The 20484-nt window shown below is 34.6% G+C and overlaps 1 protein-coding gene across 2 annotated transcripts; it reads left to right on the forward strand.

Moving 5' to 3' along the window:
• Positions 1 to 1291: 1291 nt before the first annotated feature.
• LOC143255862 (S-adenosylmethionine synthase-like) lies at positions 1292 to 20032 on the forward strand. Of its 2 annotated transcripts, none has more exons than XM_076512198.1 (9): positions 1292 to 1612; positions 4106 to 4183; positions 6339 to 6461; positions 7066 to 7178; positions 8603 to 8746; positions 11651 to 11869; positions 12900 to 13082; positions 17763 to 17896; positions 19039 to 19178. In XM_076512198.1, exons 1-9 carry the CDS (start codon positions 1417 to 1419, stop codon positions 19127 to 19129), a joined length of 1281 nt encoding a protein of 426 aa, XP_076368313.1. In that variant the 5' UTR covers positions 1292 to 1416; the 3' UTR covers positions 19130 to 19178. The 2 variants fall into 2 exon arrangements, with proteins under 2 accessions (XP_076368313.1, XP_076368312.1); XM_076512197.1 differs by lacking the exon at positions 19039 to 19178 and adding an exon at positions 19274 to 20032 and having other exon boundaries at positions 1293 to 1612.
• The last annotated feature ends 452 nt before the right edge of the window (positions 20033 to 20484 follow it).

Raw genomic sequence — 20484 nt, forward strand, 5'->3', positions numbered from 1 at the left:
ACGATTTTCATTTAGATACTACCTTTAAGGGGATATGTTTGTTTTCGAATATTCTAGCAAAGTTACGCGACGTTATGCTATACTAACCGTTCGAAATTCTGAACTAATGGATTATGATATAAATCACAGTAACTCCAAATTCTTGAGCTGCTTTATCTTCATCGCCACCCTCATAATGCACTGGCAGGCCAAAAGTAAATGTTTTTATTGTTCAGTAACAGGACGCGAACGCGAATCTATAGATTCAAAGTGAAGCTAACTGACGTTCTGGGCCCGGCATGGCCAAGTGGTTAAGGTACTCGAGTCGTATTCCGAGGATCGCGGGTTCGAATCCCTGTCCAAACATACTTGCTCTTTCAACCGTGGGGGTGTTATAATGTGACACAAAAGTTGGTGATGGGTAGTTATGAGTAGCAGCATTCTCTCTGGTCTTACATTGCTAAATTAGGAACGGCTAGCGCAGATAGCCCTCGTGTATCTTTGCAAGAAATTCAAAACAAACAAACGCTCTAATCCTGGTCATTCTATCACGCTAAAAACGGGATGACCAATAAATAATAAAGAGGCGCCTCCACATCTATTACATAATAGTTCATATGAGCGTTATTTCTAATGGTTCGTACCAGAGCTTTGAAACAGATATTTTGTTTTGCTTTGTTTTTTAAATCAGCAGCTATAGAAAATTATATACATAAAATAAAACTAGGACATTTAAAGATGTATTTTCTAGGGTCGTGTTAGCATAGTTCAAAACTTGAGACTTACCTTGAATTGAATGTTTCAAGAATACTTATCTGAGGAGTTATTTGAAGGCTATGCTTTCTTCGTCTTAAGAGGAGCGTTTCTTATTTCTCCTTCAAACTGAGGTTTAGGACTAACGCAGTTTTTTACGTGTTATTCTTTTCTGCAAAGACATACGCACAGACGTAGAATGTTGGTATAAACAGCTTGGTTTAAGAAGCGTGGGAGCATGGGAAATTGAAGTAGAGAAATAAACACTGTGTACTTCTTTTAACATCTAAGACAATTAAGGAAACTTATTTCACTGATCATTACGTAACCGTTATTATGTTTTTCTACAACAGTAAAAAACATTGAAATATAAATTAAATACTGATTAAAAACTTTAGAAATCTTCCATACTTCCAGTACCATGTCATGTGACTAAAGCAACGTGGTAACTGAATGGACTTTGTTCATGTTGTATTAGCCCTCTTTGATTTTCGCCCCTTCTTGACACTTGTTCTCGCGTTCACGTGACACTAATACAAGTTATATAAGAGGCGAACAGAGTAAAATTCACTCTTCTTCGTGCTGGAAACATTCTTGGGATTTTGGTTGGGATCAAATCTTAGTAGTTGACGAAAACGTCGTATTAAAACGTTACTATAACGATCGTCTGAACAGAATATCGTCATGACAACGGACTTAGGAGCAGATACTTGTAATGGTCAAACGATGAATGGTTTTCTAGAGACTCATCAACACTTGCATACGAATAAGGAAGACCTACCTAGTTGGCCTGTTCACATCCATGATGGTTACGTGGAGCATCCCGGACACGGGGAAGTGTTTCTATTCTCATCGGAATCGGTCGGGGAGGGCCATCCAGGTAAACCTGTGTTTGGAATATACTCCCCTTTCCTAAAATGGTTTTCATTATAATAATCTTACTCATAATTAGATGTGTCACAAAAGGGTACACCAAGAGAAGAAACCTATCACAATATATCTAAGTTAAATAATCAAAATGCGTAACTCGTGGAATACCTCAGAAATTATTTCTAGTACATTTTTCTGTAATATAATGTTTTTTTGTTTAGAAAAAAAAGAGAGGGCTTGTTTTGAATTTCGCGTAAAGCTACACGAAACTAGTCGTTCCTAATTTAGCAGTGTAAGACTAGAGGGAAGGCAGCTAGTCATCACCACCCACCGCCAACTCCTGGGCTACTCTTTTACCAACGAATAGTGGGATTGACCGTCACTTATAACGATCCCACGGCTGAAAGGACGAGCATGTTTGGTGCGATCGGGATTCGAATCCCCCACCCTCAGATTACCAGTTGATTGCTTTAACCATCATGCCATGCCGGGCCTCAGGAAACAAAAGATAATTTTTAATCTCATCTTATGATATTCGGTATTCCTGTTAACCACTTGAGCTAAATTATACTGTTTCTATATAGATTTTTACACATAATGCGTTAGTTTTTTCGTATACAAGGTAATTTGCCTAAAAATTGGCACAAGAAAGTTTATTTGAGGACATTAATTAAGTACTGGCCTAAACCATTAATCCGCTTACCTAATATTAAACACTTAAGGTTTGGAAAAAATAAAACTACATCAGGAGCTACGAAATATATATATATATATTAAAAATAAGTTGAACAAACAACGATTTATAAGCATATTAAAGTGATTAATTTTCGGAGAAAGCATACTACATGAAGAAAACATACCATTGTTGTGTTGATATATGTATTACGTTCCCTCCGAAATAAATCACTTTATTATGCAGATAAATCGTTGTTTGTTCAACGTGCTATTCAATAGTAATAAATGGCTACTAACATGCAATAACGTTTTCTGTTTTAATAGCTCACGTATAACCTTATGCGACTCCTTGTTTTTCTTAACAATATGAGAATCTAAATTAATTTTGTGTTCATAATATGATAAAACTGTTGATAAAGTTATTAAAACATTTGTTGTTGTTTTTTGGACACATCACTACTTGTTTTCTTTCGTCATTAATTCACGTTGAAAAATGATCACTCGATGTCTTGTGGTGTTATGAAAACTTGACCCAGCAGAGCCAAGTGGTTAACGCGCTCGTCTTTTAATCTGAGGTTCGAATACCTTTCCCACCGAATATGCTTACCCATCAGCCGTGGGGGCGTTACAATTTACGATTAGTTCTATTATAAGTTGGTAAAAGAGTATGCCAAGCTGTGGTGATGACTAGCTGATTTTCCTTTGGTCTTACGCTTCTAAATTCGTGGAGTTTTGTGCGAAATTAAAAAAAATAACAACCAACGAACACATCGTTCTTTTTATTACACCTAGTAATTCTAAAAATAACGTTATGTGGAGAAATAAATTTATCTAAGGAAAGACGAGATCGTAAGTCCAAATTCCATCCATATCAATGAATATTATGTATTACGATTATGTTCAATCAGTAATATCTATATGGTGGTTAATACCTAAGTAATGGTGATGTTAAGTTTGTCTGTTTTTGTATTGGATTACGTGCAAAGCTACATGAGGGCTATCTGGCTAGCCATTCCTAATTTAGCGGTGTAAGACTAGAGGGAAGGCAGCTAGTTATCACCGCTCACCGCCAACTCTTGGGGTACCCTTTTACCAACGTATAGTGGGATTAACCCTCACGTTATAACGCTGAAAAGGCAAGTATATTTGGTGCGACGGGGATTCGAACCCACGATCCTTTGATTATGAGTTGAGCACCCGGTTATGTTAAGAAGAAGAAAATAAATTTATTTATAGTTCCATGAGATGTAATTAAATGTTGGATTAAGCTAGATAAAACAATTTAGTGATATTATTGTATAGCATTACATAAACAGAACATGTGCATTTACTGTAAAACAATAACATATCCTTACATAAAAGGGGTACGACTTATTACAGGTCTCATTCTGGATGGTCTTAGTGCCCCACGTTTATTTAAACCCTTTTGTTTTCCAATGTCATTAAATACAAGGGGTAGTTTTCGTCTCTCAAATCTAAATATCGAAAATGAAAACATCTTTATGATATGAGTATATGGATATATTTCATCAGAAAAGGGATGTTACATATTTTTCCCTAAAGCAGTCGATTTTCGGTGGCATCACACACTACCGACACAACGCCAAAAAATGTCAAAATATAGTTCTGATACATGCCGTTCCATCGCAACTTTGTAACAGTTATGGTTAACATAAAATTGTTTTAGCATAACGTACACAGTATCCTGTATTTAATATTTGGCAATAATAAATTAACTGTTTTCTCTGATATGTAGATGTAATCGAAGCATATCACTAGGGTTCTAAAGTGCTTGTTATATCTATCTTTTTTTTTTTTTCTTTTTTAGATAAGATGTGTGATATGATTAGCGACGCCATACTGGACGCTTATTTGGAACAAGACCCTGATGCTAAAGTCGCTTGTGGTAATATTTTATATGTATACATATATATATATATATATTATGTTTCTATTGTTTTCTATGAGTTAAATATTCCTATTGATACTTAACATTCTTTATCAAAAAAAAAACTGTTTTTTAAATAAACAAATAGGCGACGGTTTCTTTCAACTTGTGATAAAGTTTTGTGTTCAGAAAAATTCATCTGATAAACCATGTTGAAGCGTACACAGGTATGCAAAAAGTGAAAAAAATATTTATTCTAATGTCAGTTTCAACACGTATATGGCAAAGACAAAAATATTTAACCTGTCGACTGCCAAGTATTTCAGCTGCTACAATACAGCTCTAATGCTTCTTCATTTTGTAAATTTTTTATTGACGCCATTTTGGATCGAAAGTGAAACAATTTGTAAGTAGGTCAAATGCTTGTATAGTGCTGACATCTAGCGTTGAAATTAGGCATTATTGAGAAAGAATTAACTCGTCCGTGGCACTGTGTTACCGATCGGCTTGGACGAGTTATCTCGTCTACGGCACTGAACAGGTTAAAAATAGAATTTTTAATATGCCAATATTTTTAGCAATTATAGTCCGTTACGACAGTTGCTTTTAATTATCTTTGTAATAAGCAAAACTTCTAAAGATATTGGTCAACAAAACTTGTTAAAGAGTATATAAGACTAAAGTTAATACATATTTATTCAACTACATAACGGGGGTTGATCGTATGGTAAAATTTCTGAACATTGGAGCTGGCGCGCTAGGTTCGAGTCCGCAACATCCCACAAAGTGGTGAGGTTCAGCTGAATGACTGTCTTCTCTTTGGTTGGTAGCTCAAAATCTGGAATGACAGCATATAGCCTATGTACACCCTAGAGCAAATTAATTGTAACAAGTGGTCATTTTACAATATTTGAAGCATGGCGGCCGGTGTAGGCTCGCTGGACCCGCTGATTTCCTTTAATAGTCATTTTTTCACACAGACGGCGTCATTATCTGTGTTTTGCAGTACAGTCGATCTATTTTTGGGATATATGACGAAATTTTGAGGAATATTACGTCATTTGAAATTGCGTTAGAAAGGCAAGGAGGCCAGTAAAAAGACAACTTTCCAACTCGATGAAAAAACGGTATCAATGAGGTCTGAAATACAAGAACTGAACGCAAGAACAATGGAGGAAGGTGTTATTCAGTGACGAGACTCATTTCTTCGTACAGGGTCAAAGAAGTCTGCATGTTCGCAGATCTCCAGGTGAGAAACTATGAGAATCTCACATCAATCAGTTCGTAAAACATCCCTTGAAGAAGATGTTTTGGGGCTTTTTCAGCTACTATAGCGTCGGAGGCTTACATATAGTAGAAGGTATGATACGAGGACCACAGTACATCGAAGTTTTGCAGAGAAGAGTCGTTCCAGAATTGAAAAAGATTTCCAGATGGATCTGGCATTTTTCAGCAAGATCTGGCTCCATGCCACACATCGAAATTTGTGAAGAATTTTATGACTACAACGCAAAAAATTGAAAAATTCGTAATTTTCCGTTTTGTTTCAATTAATTTGCACAAGGGTTTAGGTCATAAATGCATAAAACATTAAATAATTCAACGCATAAAATATTTACTTTTGAGAAGGTAGTAAAACTCTCCATTATAGACTGACTTTCTTTGAATACCAGGAAAGAAGCGCTCTAGTACAATAAAATAATTATCTTTATGGTAAATTATACTTTTGGCAGGAAAACGTTTCACCTGAGATAACTAGTGAAATGAATTTCTGGCATAATGTTGACAACGATGTTAGTTTGATTCAAGTAACATTCGTGATTTTCAAAAGTCAATACTAATAAAAAGCTGTTTCAATTATAACTTGTATATGTGCATGGATAAATGCTACTACTAGTACGTCTTCTACATTTATAAGCCTTTCCTTATACTATTTACTTATTTATTGTTAAGAACGCAGCTGCACATTGGATTACTTGTGCTCTTCCCAAGGCGAATATTGAAACCGATTTTAGGATTGTAAACCCTCAGACTTTGCCGCTGAGCCACTGGAGATGCCGTGTACGGTGTCTCTAAATATGGAAACGTTTTATTTCGCGTTTGAGGTGATTATAGTTCGATAATAGTGTATTCTTTCTTACAATGTTAAAAGAGTAAATTCTGTTTCCAATAGAATGTGTGACAAAAACCGGAATGGTGCTACTTTGCGGAGAAATATCTTCTAAGGCGCATGTGGATTATCAGAAAGTAGTTAGACAAACGATCAAACACATCGGATACGATGACTCTTCCAAAGGTAGGTTACAATAAAAGTAGATAAGTATTCAGTATAATTAAAGTTTAATAAAAATTAATAATTATCTACATTAAATTTTGTTTGTTTTTTTGTTGTTTGAAGTTAAGCACAAAGTTATACAATGGGCTATCTGTGCTCTGCCCACCATGGGTATCGAAACGGCCTCTAGCATTGTAAGTCAGCAGACATACCGTTGTGCCACTAGGGGGTTCCAGATTTTAAAAAATCAAGAAATAAAAAACGGAGAAGCTTTCAGTAGATAGGAACATAGGTAAAGTATCATAGTTATTGTGATATGTTTTTCTTTACAAGGGAAGCATTAGATAAACAATGTTTTCAGATACGAAAAAGTGACTAAGTTTTACCTTTAATTATTCCGGCTTTACAATTATAAATGCAAACAACAAGAATCCAAGTCGTGCATGATCGAGAAACATGTAAGTAACTAGGATACCCGCTTCGTCTTTTCTCCAGTTTTACTATTTATAAGTTCTCCGAGTCGTATTACATTAAAAGGTAGCTGAGTGAATGGGTTTGGCATTTCAACAAAACAGCATTCAGTTCTTCAACTGAACCGTTCTGACATATTATCTTTGGTTTTCAGGATTTGATTATAAAACAATGAACCTAGTTGTGGCAATTGAACAACAAAGCGAAAACATTGCAAGTGGAGTCCACCATGAGCGTGATGACGAAACTTTGGGCGCTGGCGATCAGGTATAAATTTCATTTTTAAAATTACTATTAACAACAATAACAACAAGCAAAAAATCCTTGTATGTTACTAAACCTATTCTAAAATATTTATATATTATTCACCTTTCCTTCGTTTTAGCGTTAGACCTGCTATCACAATCAGTAGCTTTATCCAAAGTATCAGGTAGTGGGTAACTATATTTTTTCAACAGAGCAGTTGAAGTATATGTTTTTGGTATCATTTTTATGACATTTCTCAAGTTGTTCCCTGTCGTCTTCTTACGTTGTTTCCGTTCGGAGTTCGTTTATAAAGCCCTTTTGTTATTTTTTTATCACTCATTTTTATAAAATGTGTGAAGCGGATTTAACGTTTTATGAAGTGGCGAAGCGCAAAAAGGTGGGTCCTCCCCGTGGAAATCACATTTGCCGCTCCTTGGACGTTTTAGAAAGAAAAAAAAAATCAGAGCCGACTCGGGACAGCTTAGGATTCAACTCTCAGACATTTCCCACCATTTTCAAATCGGTATGCCTTTCTTGCTCGCTACCTTGAGGCTCAGCGCAGTAGGTTTATTTGGTCTTTCCTGGAGCAAAAGCGATAATAGGACTGTTAAGCGCAGCAGTTGTTACGATCTGCGGGTGAGGCAGTGCAATGAAGTTTAACACGAGCTGGTGCACGTTCCAGAGCGCCAATTACGAGCTACCCCTGTACCTTTGACTTCCCTGCCATCCACTTTGTGTTTTCAAAATTCTGAGGGTCTCTTGCATGTGCCACATATATCTGGATAAGTTACAATAAATGGGGACCCCCCGCGAGCTACGTCACTGATTTTATGCCAGATTTCTTTTTTGCGTCGCTTACATTTAGGTTTTTTTTTTATCAGAAACTTACGTAGGCATAGAAAAGAAAAAGGCAGGTATTCGAAGAGAGTATTACGCAGGCTTCGGCCTACAAGTCTAATAAAACTGTACTCTTATAAATTATTGACTAATGCAACTGCTTGAAAAAATACAAGTCATCTGATATCATACACTTTCCTGGTAAAAATCTTTGCTTTTCGTTTAGTTGTAACTGAACTTTCATTACGATACAATTGTTTTGCGAGTAAAACTTACCATGTTTTGATTAATAATAAACAAAAATATAATGTAATATTTTTGGAGGTCTCCGTTGATAACTAACTAAGGTAAGAATTAAAGTGCCAATTAACACTGAATTATAAAGAAAACGTATATTCTGGGTGCTGTTTATTACAACTGAATGATTATTCAATCATTAATTATAATATTAACCACTAGATAAACATATTACCTTCAAAGTCGAAGTTGCTTTCAGAAATTAAGATTCGAGTTTTTATTTGTGCTGACAGCTTTGTTTTCTCTACCTCGTACAGAGAATAGAGTTTCCAATTAAAAGTGTTCTTTCCTGTTCCTTATTCGAAACGTAGGGTCTTATGTTTGGCTACGCTACGAACGAAACAGAAGAATGCATGCCTCTTACGGTAAAAGTAGCTCACAACCTTAACTTGAAAATTGCTGAGCTGAGACGAAACGGAACATTTTGGTGGGCTAGACCGGATTCAAAAACACAGGTAAACATATTTGATTATCAGGATTCGTAAACACGGGTAAACGCATTTTATTAGCAGCACTGGAAAACACAGGAGCATATATTTTATTATCATCATTCGAAAACATATATATTACGTTGTATTCTATAAAAATATTTCTCATTATATTTAGAAAAATGGATTAACTTTCTAATCCAGTTTTTATTGTTTTTAACAGAAGTGTTTTATTTTTTATTTTCGTTAATTATTCTACGATTTTTGTAATTGTTTTTGTTGATCTTGTGCTGTAGACAATATGCATCAAATGTTTTCTATATTTTTAAAACTGTATAAAAGAAGTGTTTTCCATTTAAGCTGTTGAATGTTTTTGTCTACGTTTTGTCGTCTATTTATGTTTTTAAATTACATCTCCAGTTGGTCCGGCATGGCCAGATGGTTAGGGCACTCGACTCGTAATCTGAAAGAGAGTTGCGGGCTCGAATCCACGTCATACTAAAGATGCTTGCTCTTTCAGCCGTGGGGGCGTTACAATGTGACAGTCAATCCCACTATTCATTGGTTAAAGAGTAATCCAAGAGCTGGAGAGGAGTAGTGATGACTAGCTGCCTTCCCTCTTGTCTTACAATGCTAAGTTAGGGATGGCTAACGCAGAAAGCCCTCGTCTAGCTTTGTGCGAAATAAAAACAACAACAACAAACAAACATATCTAGTTTTCCCTGTACCAATGTCCTTCGTTACATTTTCCTGCTAATTTGTCCTGGTTTCATAATGTAAAAAAACATACTTCTTATAAGTTATACACTTTAAACATTGTGTGTGTGTGCGTGAAGACAGTGAGTAATTATGTTGTTACAAGTAAGTTCATCTGGACGACTTACAAAAGATGTCGAAAGTAAACGCACAAGTATCAAATTAGTAGCCTTGCATTTCATGGTTATGATCTCACAGATATGATTTTAATAATAGGTGACAAATGTAGTTAGTAATTTTGCCATAGTAGCAACGTGGTGGTTACCATTCTAATACAGACTAAGTCACAGTTAAGGTCACATTCATTACACGTAAGTTGTTATTAACAATCTTCTGTTTTGACCACCTGTTTGTCAAGGAATAAACTTTATAATAAATATATAACACATCTGAAATCAGTTATACCATATACCATAGAAATCAGCAGTGAATTCTAGTTAAGTTTTCTTTATGATAATGATAAAAATACGCTTGGACACTTACTGAATATACTGTTACAATGCTCAACATATTTTATATAAGTAATGAAAACGGTCATACATGAGGATGAGATGGACCCCAGCATGGCCTAGTGGTTAAGGAGCTCGACTTGTAATCTGAGGGTTGCGAGTTAAAATCCCCGTCACACCAAACATGATCACCCTTTCAGCCATGGGTACGTTATAATGTGATGGTCAATTTCACTATTCGTTGGTAAAAAAGTAGCTCAAGAGTTGACGGTGGGTGGTGATGACTAACTGCTTTTCTTCTAGTCTTACGCTGCTAAATTGAAGAAGGCTAGCGTAGATAGCTGTTGTGTAGCTTTACACGAAATTAAAAAATATAAATGGGAGTCATATTTAATTTTTTATTCAACATGTGCAGTTGATTTTATTGACAGTTATATCATGCAATTGTTCACCGATGGTCAAGGGAAAGTTTAGGGACTTACAATCCTAACTTTCGTGGTTCGAATCCCCGCTGTGAACGGAGCACATTGGAACACTGTGTAGCTTTGCACTAAAAGCAAACAGTCAACTGCGTAACTGTAGTTACATGCAGATCAAGTATGTTTGTCTTACATAAACATCATGTTGTTTGTTTGATTCGAATTATTTTACCTTCTTTTTTATCACAAGCTGCGATATATTTGCTGTTGGGTTAAAAAAAATTTGTTTATTTCTAAGTTGTTTATGGAGAATAAGTATTTGATATCTAAACCCACGTACATACCCATACACATACAAGTTTCTTTTCGTTAAATAAGGTTAACACGTGCCGTATTTTAACTTAAGTTACACAGAATCTAATGAGGAATATCTGTCATATTATGAGAGGTTTGTTTGGAAATGTTTAAGCTTATTCAGATTTACACTCTTAAAAAAAGCAAACACTAAAATAACGAACAAATTCGGTAGATTTAACTACAGTGTAAGAATTATCTTACACGACGAGTTTATGTCAATTCGTCTATGAATTACGATATATTTTATAAAATTATAATAAGTATGAGGTATTTTCAACGTGAACCACAACACATGTGACATGAAAGATAACCATTTCAGAGAGACACCAGATTTATTCATATCCGTCCCTAACGTAAGTTGCTGACCAGAGATGGAACACTTAGTTAACAGCACTCACCTTTTAGTTATACTCTTTATTAAATAAGAATACTGATTGTCTTGTGTATAACATCTCCTATCTAAAACTGCGACTCATATTGAGAGCCTTTAGCCTTTTTTAATCCAAATCACGGTTCACTATCTACTAGGCCACGCTTCGCCCTTAGGAAAAAAAGATGCAATGTACTGATAATATTAAAGAATTAACATGTTTCCTTCTTAAAGCTATGATAAGGACAATGAAAATACTTCCATTTTAAACCAATAGCGAGCTACACAACCATTTTTTTTTTTGGGGGGGGGGTGGCATATCAAGACCAAACTTCTATCTAACAGAGACATTTTCCATACAGTAAATACTGGTTCGTTATGGAGTATCACAGATAAGAACAAATATAGTTGTTACTGCTTCACAATATATGAAAATATATAAATAACTGAAAGGTGAATAAAAAATTTTCTTTGAACTCAGCATTTTTATTCTGCTATAAATAATTACGGTTTGTTTGTTTTTATACCGTAAAGTTCTTTACGTTAAAAATAATGAGATGTTTACGTCCTTATCATGTAGGTGACTTGTGAATACTACTTCTATCATGGTGTGGCTGTTCCAATCCGTGTCCACACGGTTGTTGTATCGATACAACACTCAGATGAGATCAGCTTAACTGAACTTCGAGAGGAAATCATGGAGAAAGTCATTAAATTAGTGATTCCTAAGCAGTACCTGGATCCGAAGACTATTTACCACATAAATCCATGTGGAAAATTTGTCATTGGAGGACCAATGGTAAAATAGTTTGCTTTCTGTCTATAGAGCAGAAGTTCATGTATATCCTAAAAATTTGGCCAATATGGCAGCCAGAATAAATATTTGTTCTTTCATTTTCGGTCCTCTTTCTTTGGTAAGTTAGATTATCTTTGTTGGTTACAGCAGATTTTGTTAGTAATCCACGACAGAGGAACACTTTATAATCTGGTTTATTGTACTCGATTAGTATGTTGTATGAAATTGGTTTATTGTGCTCAGCTGTTATGTTGTATGCAGTTGGTATACTGTGAACAATTGGCATGTTGTACTTGAGCTTATGAGAGTTTTTCGTATAGCTGTTGCTCTGTGTACATAAAATCACATCTAAAAGATTCTGAGGACAGTTTCTCCAGTTAACAACTAGTATTGTGACAAGAAGTGTGTAAATTTTGTTTGACACAGTTCAAGGTATTCTATATTGTAACGGTGGCTTACTTAGTTGTAGTGAAATTAATATCTAGTGATGGAATATATTCACAATAGAATGACTATTTTAAAGGCTGGATAATATTTTAAGGTGTGGATAATTGGTTAGATTTTTTATATAGTTTGTACAATGTTCGAACCCAACTCTGTTTTGTTTCTTTTAACAAGAAGAAACAGATATGAGGGTCAAAAAGAAATGACGGTAATTAAAACTGTACTGCACAAAGCTAAAGATATAAGGTTGAAAAAAATATATACTTCCTGATGAAGAAGCTACATATACATAAAAAGTTTAATTGTGGTTTTCCCATGTACTCGATGGAAAGACAAATATGTTGTTTGAATAAAACCAGTACTTGTATTATAAAGTAAATATAATTTTCCGGTATCTTCCTCAGTGTGTATTCATGATTATTAAAATACTATTCAAGTTAATCATATTTTACCTTGTTGAAGTTAATAAAAAAAATAGGTTAGAGAGGAGAAGTACAGGTAATAATAAAAAAAAAAGATAAGAATATGAAATGTTGAAAATGCGTAAATTATTAGGCTACTAATAAGAGTACATAACAATAATCTCTAGGGTGACGCAGGCCTAACTGGCAGAAAGATTATTGTTGATACCTATGGTGGATGGGGAGCTCATGGAGGTGGAGCATTTTCTGGCAAAGATCCAACAAAAGTGGATAGATCTGCTGCTTACGCTGCTCGTTGGGTAGCCAAGTCTTTGGTAAAAGCAGGACTGTGTAAACGATGTCTCGTACAGGTAGGTTTAAACTTTTAAATAAAATAATATAATGTTTTATCAGTATCAACAATGTAAAACACAAGGTGTTTCAAAGGTGATAGGTCTCTAGAACAAATCTAAAAGCAGGGTCAAAGCTAGCACTACAGTGTGTCTGTGTGTGTGGGGGGATCATCTTCCAAAAAAATTGGATCCTCACGAGAATCAAAAGTTTAGTTTTAAAAATCAGAAGACAGTGGACCTGCGTTGGGGTCATTATTTGATATCCCCTTCCCAACTGCACTCCTGTTCAAAAGAAGGATATTTATAAGAAGCAGTTTCTGGTTAGATAGTACAACGTATTAACACAAGCGTAAATGAGAATGGAATATAGATCAATTCAAAATACTCTCAGTTATCTGCATTAAGAAAAGAAAAAAATCACGTTTTATTTATGGTGCGTTTACAGTCCTAACATTGGATCACCTTGTAGAAAAATAATGAAAGGAAAACAGCGTTAATCAGGTCACACCTAATTCTTGATTTAACTTTCCTTCATCGTTGATTAGCTATATATATTGAGCTAGAAAGTTGAAGAGAAAAACCTTCTAGCAATTAGCAAGTACATCACTCTGAAGATTCTTCCAGAATTATTAACTTAATCACTTACTATGAACACCCAAACATGCATAGGTGTTTTTGTTCGAATTACAGAACCGTCGATGTTGTTGCACAGTCTTAATATAACGTTATGGACTATTTTTTGTACTCTAATTTTAAATTAAACAAAATTATGTTTTGTTTTTTGTCGAACTTTTGCTTTCTTATCCTGAACGAAAACCCATAAGACTAAAACGCTCCTTTAATTTTAACGTAATTCAAATATGTGGAATTAGTTTATTTGAAACAGGGGTGAAATTTTCCTTAAAAAGTAGAGGCACCCCTTCAGGAGGGCTTGGTCTCGTTGGATATTAATTATTTAGTTTTCTACAAGATAAATGCACCTATTCATGCACTATTCAAATTGAAGTGCTGAAAAATGAATATTAAAATATAAAATAACTCGGTACTAGTTTCCAAAACAAGGAATGGCACTTCGCTCGGTATTCACTCAGGTGAGTATCAGAAGAATTTTTCCACTGCATTTTAAATAATGCTGACACTATAGACCTGACTACACTAGCTATTTTTGTTTTTGTCATTTTATTGATGGCTTGCATTCTTGGGACAACGTGGTAGATAGTTGAACAAAGGTGTTTGATATTTCACCTGATCACTTTCATTGGAGATAGCAAAGGTCAGTTGCAGAGATGCCAACCATTACGATTTGAGCGTAATCATTACGAGTTTGGTGTATACATTACGACTATACGCTCATACAGACAAATATTACGACTTGTTGCAACTCCCAAAGTAATATATATTATATAGGCCTATACAATAGAGTGATACATTGTTCCCCCATGGCTTGAAAGGGATGAAAGAAAATTTCTAGTGAGATACAAATAAATTTTGATAATAAATAAAAGACATAGTCCAAATGATTACTTGCGATAATCATGTTTGTTCTTGAAATAATAAAAAAATATTTGTATTTCCGACGTCTACCAATAGTTTGAGTGCGGTGCTTCTCCATACTGGGTACGTGGGGGAATCCATAGTTACGTCATCAGTGCTTGTCAGCCAATCAGCGCTTGCGTAGATGGGTATTTCTCGTTTTCTAAGCGGCATACAAACACCAATGCGATCGTTCACAAGTTAGGAAAAAAGAGGCTTCGTTCACCAGATTGTCTTGTTTCTGGCAAATCTAAAAGGACTAAAACTGTGAATCAAAAATTTAAGAAAGAGTATATTGCAAAATATCTGGTCATTGCATTAAAAGTCAGTGACAGTTATACGTTTTGTACAGTTTGTCACATCGATTTTTCTGTGGCACATGGCGGGATAAACGATTGTCCCAGACATACAAAATCGGCATCTCACCAACAAAAGGCTGAGGCGAAGACAAAAACGATGCAGATAACGACATTTATGAGTAAGAATTCAGAATATGAAACTATAAATGCAGAAGTGATGTTCATGCAATTCGTCATTGCTCATAATTTACCCATAGCTGTAGCCGATCATGCAGGACATCTATTCAGAAAAATGTTCCCAGACTCTGATGTAGCGAAAAAATATGGCTGTGCTGAAACCAAAACTACAGCCATTGTACAAAGGTTGGGTTGTGAAGATGACAAAATGATTTCAAGCATACTTACTAACAGTGTTTACAGTTTAGCCACAGATGGATCCACAGACATGGATGACTCAAAACTGTATCCAGTTGTTGTACGATATCTTGACCCTTTGCTTGGAAAAATTGTTTGTTCTCTTTTCACAATGGTGGGATGGAAAGAAGCTTCAACGGGAGAGAATATTTTCAAGCTTTTGGACCACGAACTGACAGAGGAAAATTCCATGGGAAAAATTGTCTTCGTTTTTTTTCAAAGAATGCCTCAGTTATGTTTGGTATAGGTAAAGGTGTGATGGGACACATCTCAAGACGACAGCCTAGCATTTACTTCATGGGCTGTGCCTGTCACCTCATAAATATTGCTGCCCAGAAAGCTTCCACAGAACTGCCTTGCCCAGTTTCTGATATATTGATAGATATCTACTATTTTCTGGACAAAAGTGCTAGCAGAAAACATTTCAAAGAGTTTCAAGGATTGTATGACAAAGAAACGAGACAAATTCTACAACTTGTTAAAACAAGATGGCTATCACTTGGGGTGTGCCTCAACAGAATATTGGACATGTGGAAGCCATTGAAGAAGTATTTTCACTGTGAAAAGGAAAAACTAGATTCAAAAGGATCTAAACGTGCAGCTCAGTCAGGCAGCAAGACTATAACAGTCAGGATATCCTCTCAGCCACATAAGAACACAGTCAATACATCCTCTCAGCCACACAAGAACACAGTCAATACATGCTCTCAGCCACACAGGGACACAAGACAACAGTTTCCAAAAGCAGACAAAGAAACATTTGATATAACTCAATATATGTTTAGGCAGTCTCTGACCTTGAACTAAAGAAGAGACAATCAATGGAAAAAGAGAAGAAAACGAAAGCTAGCAAGGAAGTAACCAAGAAAAGTTATGTGCAGAGCAAGTTAGATAAGTTAACAGTTTTCTTGGACAACAAAATAAACTTGTTATTTTGTCTTTTTCTTCAGTCTGCAATTCCTCTATTAGAGCAAGCCAATTTCAGACTGCAAAGAGAAGAACCATGCATACACATTATGCATAGTATTCTGATTACACAAGATAAAAATATACTTGTCAGATACATCAAGCCAGAATATCTTGAAGGCAACATCACTGAACTTGACTACAACAGTGAATCCTTACACAAATCTGATGAGACAGTTTCTATTGGAAATGCTACCAAGGAATACATTGTTAAATATGAAAAGGACCTGGACCTGATCAGCTTCTACACCAGTGTCAAGAAATACTATATTGCAGCTACAAATTACATGATGAAACATTTCCCTCTAAATGATGAACTTTTGATTCACGCAGAGGCTGCTGATCCAAAACTGAAAGTTGGCAAAGATTTCTCTTCTCTATGCTTCTTTGCAGAGACATCCTGTCCTTGTCAATACACATGAGCATGACGCTACTGACAAGTTGGAAGGGCAATATTTGAACTATCAAATTGCTACTTTCTCAGAAACTGTCCTTCAGTTGAATGTTGACAAATTTTGGGTTCAGCTGTCTACAGTTAAGGATGGAAATGGCAACCTGAAGTATGACATTCTGTGTAGGGTTATGCTTGGAATTCTTACAATCTTCCATTCTAATGCTGACAGTGAAAGGATATTTAGTTTAATGACTAAAAACAAAAGCATGTTCAGACCAAACTTGAGCACCTCAGTTTTGAGCAGTATTATAACACACAAGATGTGTATGCAATCAAATGGACAATGTTGTTATAACTCCCAACCATCCAAAGACATTCTCATGAAAGCAAAGGCTGCAACAGCGCAACACTATTACGATAAGTGTCATAAACATGATATAAACTAGTCCTTACACAAAGGCTTTTTCTGCTTACTGTTTGTGCATGTTCAATGTTTTACCAGTATGTTTGTTATTTTGAAATAAAGACATAATTTCAAAATAATTTTTTTAATTTATTTATTAAATACACAAAACACAGTCATAAATGAGCAATCTATAGCAGTAATAAATAATAATAATATAATAATAAACAGCTTAGAGACATTGGTCAGGCCTAGTAGTCACAAATGATAAAAGGCTCTGTCTACATTCATTACGCTCAGTTATTTGAAATAGTTGGCATATCTGCAGTTGTGTAACGTATAGCAGTTTCGAGTCATGTTGAATATTGGATAATTTCGTTCAAGATTGAATATCACTTGACGTCAATGGTTTAGTTTCATGGGTATATCTAATAAAAATTATTGCTCTACTAGTGATGTTCGAACATGCTAAGAAACTGTAAGTACCTAGTATAATAAATTTCTTCTTAATATTTTAAAACTGGCTTCGTGAAATTGTTACAAAGGTAATTTTCTACGTGAATAAATTAAATCCTTTCACAATCACCATTCTCGTTGTTAGACTTTCCTTCAATTATTGTTTACAAAATTTTTTATTAAATACGTTAATGAAGAAACATCTTCATGAACCTACTTTTTTGTTTTTTTAGCTTTCCTATGCTATCGGCGTTGCCGAGCCAATATCTATTGCTGTTTTCACGTATGGAACTTCAAAACTTTCACACCTTGAACTTCTTGAAATCGTACGAGACAACTTTGACCTTCGACCGGGGAAAATAATAAAGTAAGCATGTTTTTTGGGTTTTTTTAAAGAAACAGGCTACCAATGTACTTAGTCATTTTTCAAAGTTATGACATTTAGTGTCAGAGAAAGGTTTTTCCCAAACGATATCAAGCAACGAAAATAAAAATATAATCGCACATTTTTATACATTAATGACTCTTTCTTCTAAATGTCTCAGATTTGAACGTACTTGACTCAGTTTGTTTTATCCATTCATTATAACAATACATAGCTTTTGTCTATCCTGAAAATGCAAGCCTGCTTTCCTATTTAAATGCGCATGCGAACACACTTCAATTTCAACGATTGTAAATATTTTGTGCAATATATTAAAATCTCACCAAAGTTTTTAAAAAAGATCTAATGTTAGGTCGTAGAATAACACTTATTGATACTATTTACTAGAGTAAAGTTTAGTTATAACTAAACTAATTCAAATGAAGCTATACGAGGGCTATCTGCACTAGTCTTCCCTAATTTAGCAGTGTAAGACTAAAGGGAAGGCAACTAGTCACCAGCACCCACCACCAACTCTTGGTTTACTCTTTAACCAATGAATAGGAGGATTGACCGTTACTTTATAACGCTCCCATGGCTGAAAAAGCAAGCATGTTTGGTGTGACGGGGATTCGAACTCGCGACACTCCCTCAGGTTACAAGTCGAGTGCCCTTACCTCCTAGCCATGCCAGACCATTATATGGTTTTATTGGTGTATAAAGTTTTGATTAACCTAACAGTCAAAAACATATTTAAAAAAGACTAGAATATAGCAATAACATGGATAGTTACTTTTACTATGAATTGAAACTACTGAATATGTGTCTGGGCATGTAGTCGTTTCTGACGGCTGGTAATTTTTTTTACATCCTATATTTCAAAAATACTTGAAAGTGCTATTTGATGTACAAAGGTAAAGGATTCATATTTCCTATATTTGACTTGAAAAATCACTGTAGGATGTCAAAATTATTAAACACACTTTGTGATAAATATGACTGAAATATTGTATATTCCACTTTATGTTTAAATTGTGAAGTTCATTGAAGATTATTCGTACACTCCCCAGTATTCTCACTACCTTAGTTGTTTTATTATATGCACTTTTTAGTAATATCATGCGATATTTTACTCTATTTTGCAGGGAATTGGGTTTGAAACGTCCAATTGAAGATTATTCGTACACTCCCCAGTATTCTCACTACCTTAGTTGTTTTATTATATGCACTTTTTAGTAATATCATGCGATATTTTACTCTATTTTGCAGGGAATTGGGTTTGAAACGTCCATTGATATGCGTACTTATTCTCACTACCTTAGTTGTTTTATTATATGCACTTTTTAGTAATATCATGCGATATTTTACTCTATTTTGCAGGGAATTGGGTTTGAAACGTCCAATTTATCTGCAGACTAGTGCTTACGGACACTTTGGACGTGAAGATCAACCATGGGAAATCCCCAAAAAACTTGTTCTTCCACCTAAATGTCCAAGAGTCTGGTAGCTTAAGAGTTATAATCGGTTCCGACTCTTCCTATATTGCTTTAGAATTTTTACAAAGAAGTGATTTGGTATTTTGTTTATTTTTTATCATTTTGTATTTATCATAACCGTCATAGAGATTGTTTGATTTATACATATATATATATATTAAAGTAGTGCTATATTGCATTAAAGAAAATAAGTCTGAAGCCTCTATGAACAATTTACCATTTTCAGAGAAACGAATTTAAGGACTAATGTTATATGTTGCGTTGTTTTGTGTTATTCAAATAAATATTAATATTTCGTACATGCTGCAATAAAAAACTTTTGCTCTTAAACAATTTAGCAAACTGAATGAGAAATACTGTTTTATAAGATAGATATATTTCCAGCGTTGTTCAAGAAAGACTTTGAATTAAAATCCCAATTTGTCCTTCTGATACAATATTTTCCGAAGAAAAGGACTTAAAACCACCAATAGATAACGCTAGCCGTACTAGTTATTTTTAAATTTTAACCCATTTTCTCTAATAACTAAACAATTAATGTATATAATATTGTGATTTTCTAAACAGTTTCTGTACATATGTGATGGAAAATTTATACTTGAACTTTACGAAATAAAATAAACTTTATTTTTCTCTGTTTTCATTGTTGTATATTTTATTACAATTTTCTTTTCTATACGTTTGTAATTTTTCATATACATACTAAAATATGTGTCAGTGCAAAAATATTACGAAAAAACAAATATTTCCATCAGGGAAAAATGCTCAATTTGAAAGTACATTAGTGTTAGATGTATGAAAATTCACGAAAGTTTTCCGTGTGAAGACAGAAATGTATTAATACACATTCAATTTCATGTTTTGTTATTTTATTAATATTTTAACAGTTGAGCATATAGTAATAGTAGGTTCATCTTCTGGTTAAAAATTAATTTCCCGAGGCCATTGACAAGAGACTAATATTCTAAAGTGTAATTCTTCCAGGTAATGGAGAATGTCACGAAAAAAACACGCAGATAGTACCCTAAATATACATATTATACATACTTAAGAAGAAAATTATAAAACAGCAATATCCTCAAGTACAGTTAAAAT

This window comes from Tachypleus tridentatus, chromosome 7 (assembly GCF_004210375.1).
Source record: "Tachypleus tridentatus isolate NWPU-2018 chromosome 7, ASM421037v1, whole genome shotgun sequence".
NCBI lineage: Eukaryota > Metazoa > Arthropoda > Merostomata > Xiphosura > Limulidae > Tachypleus > Tachypleus tridentatus.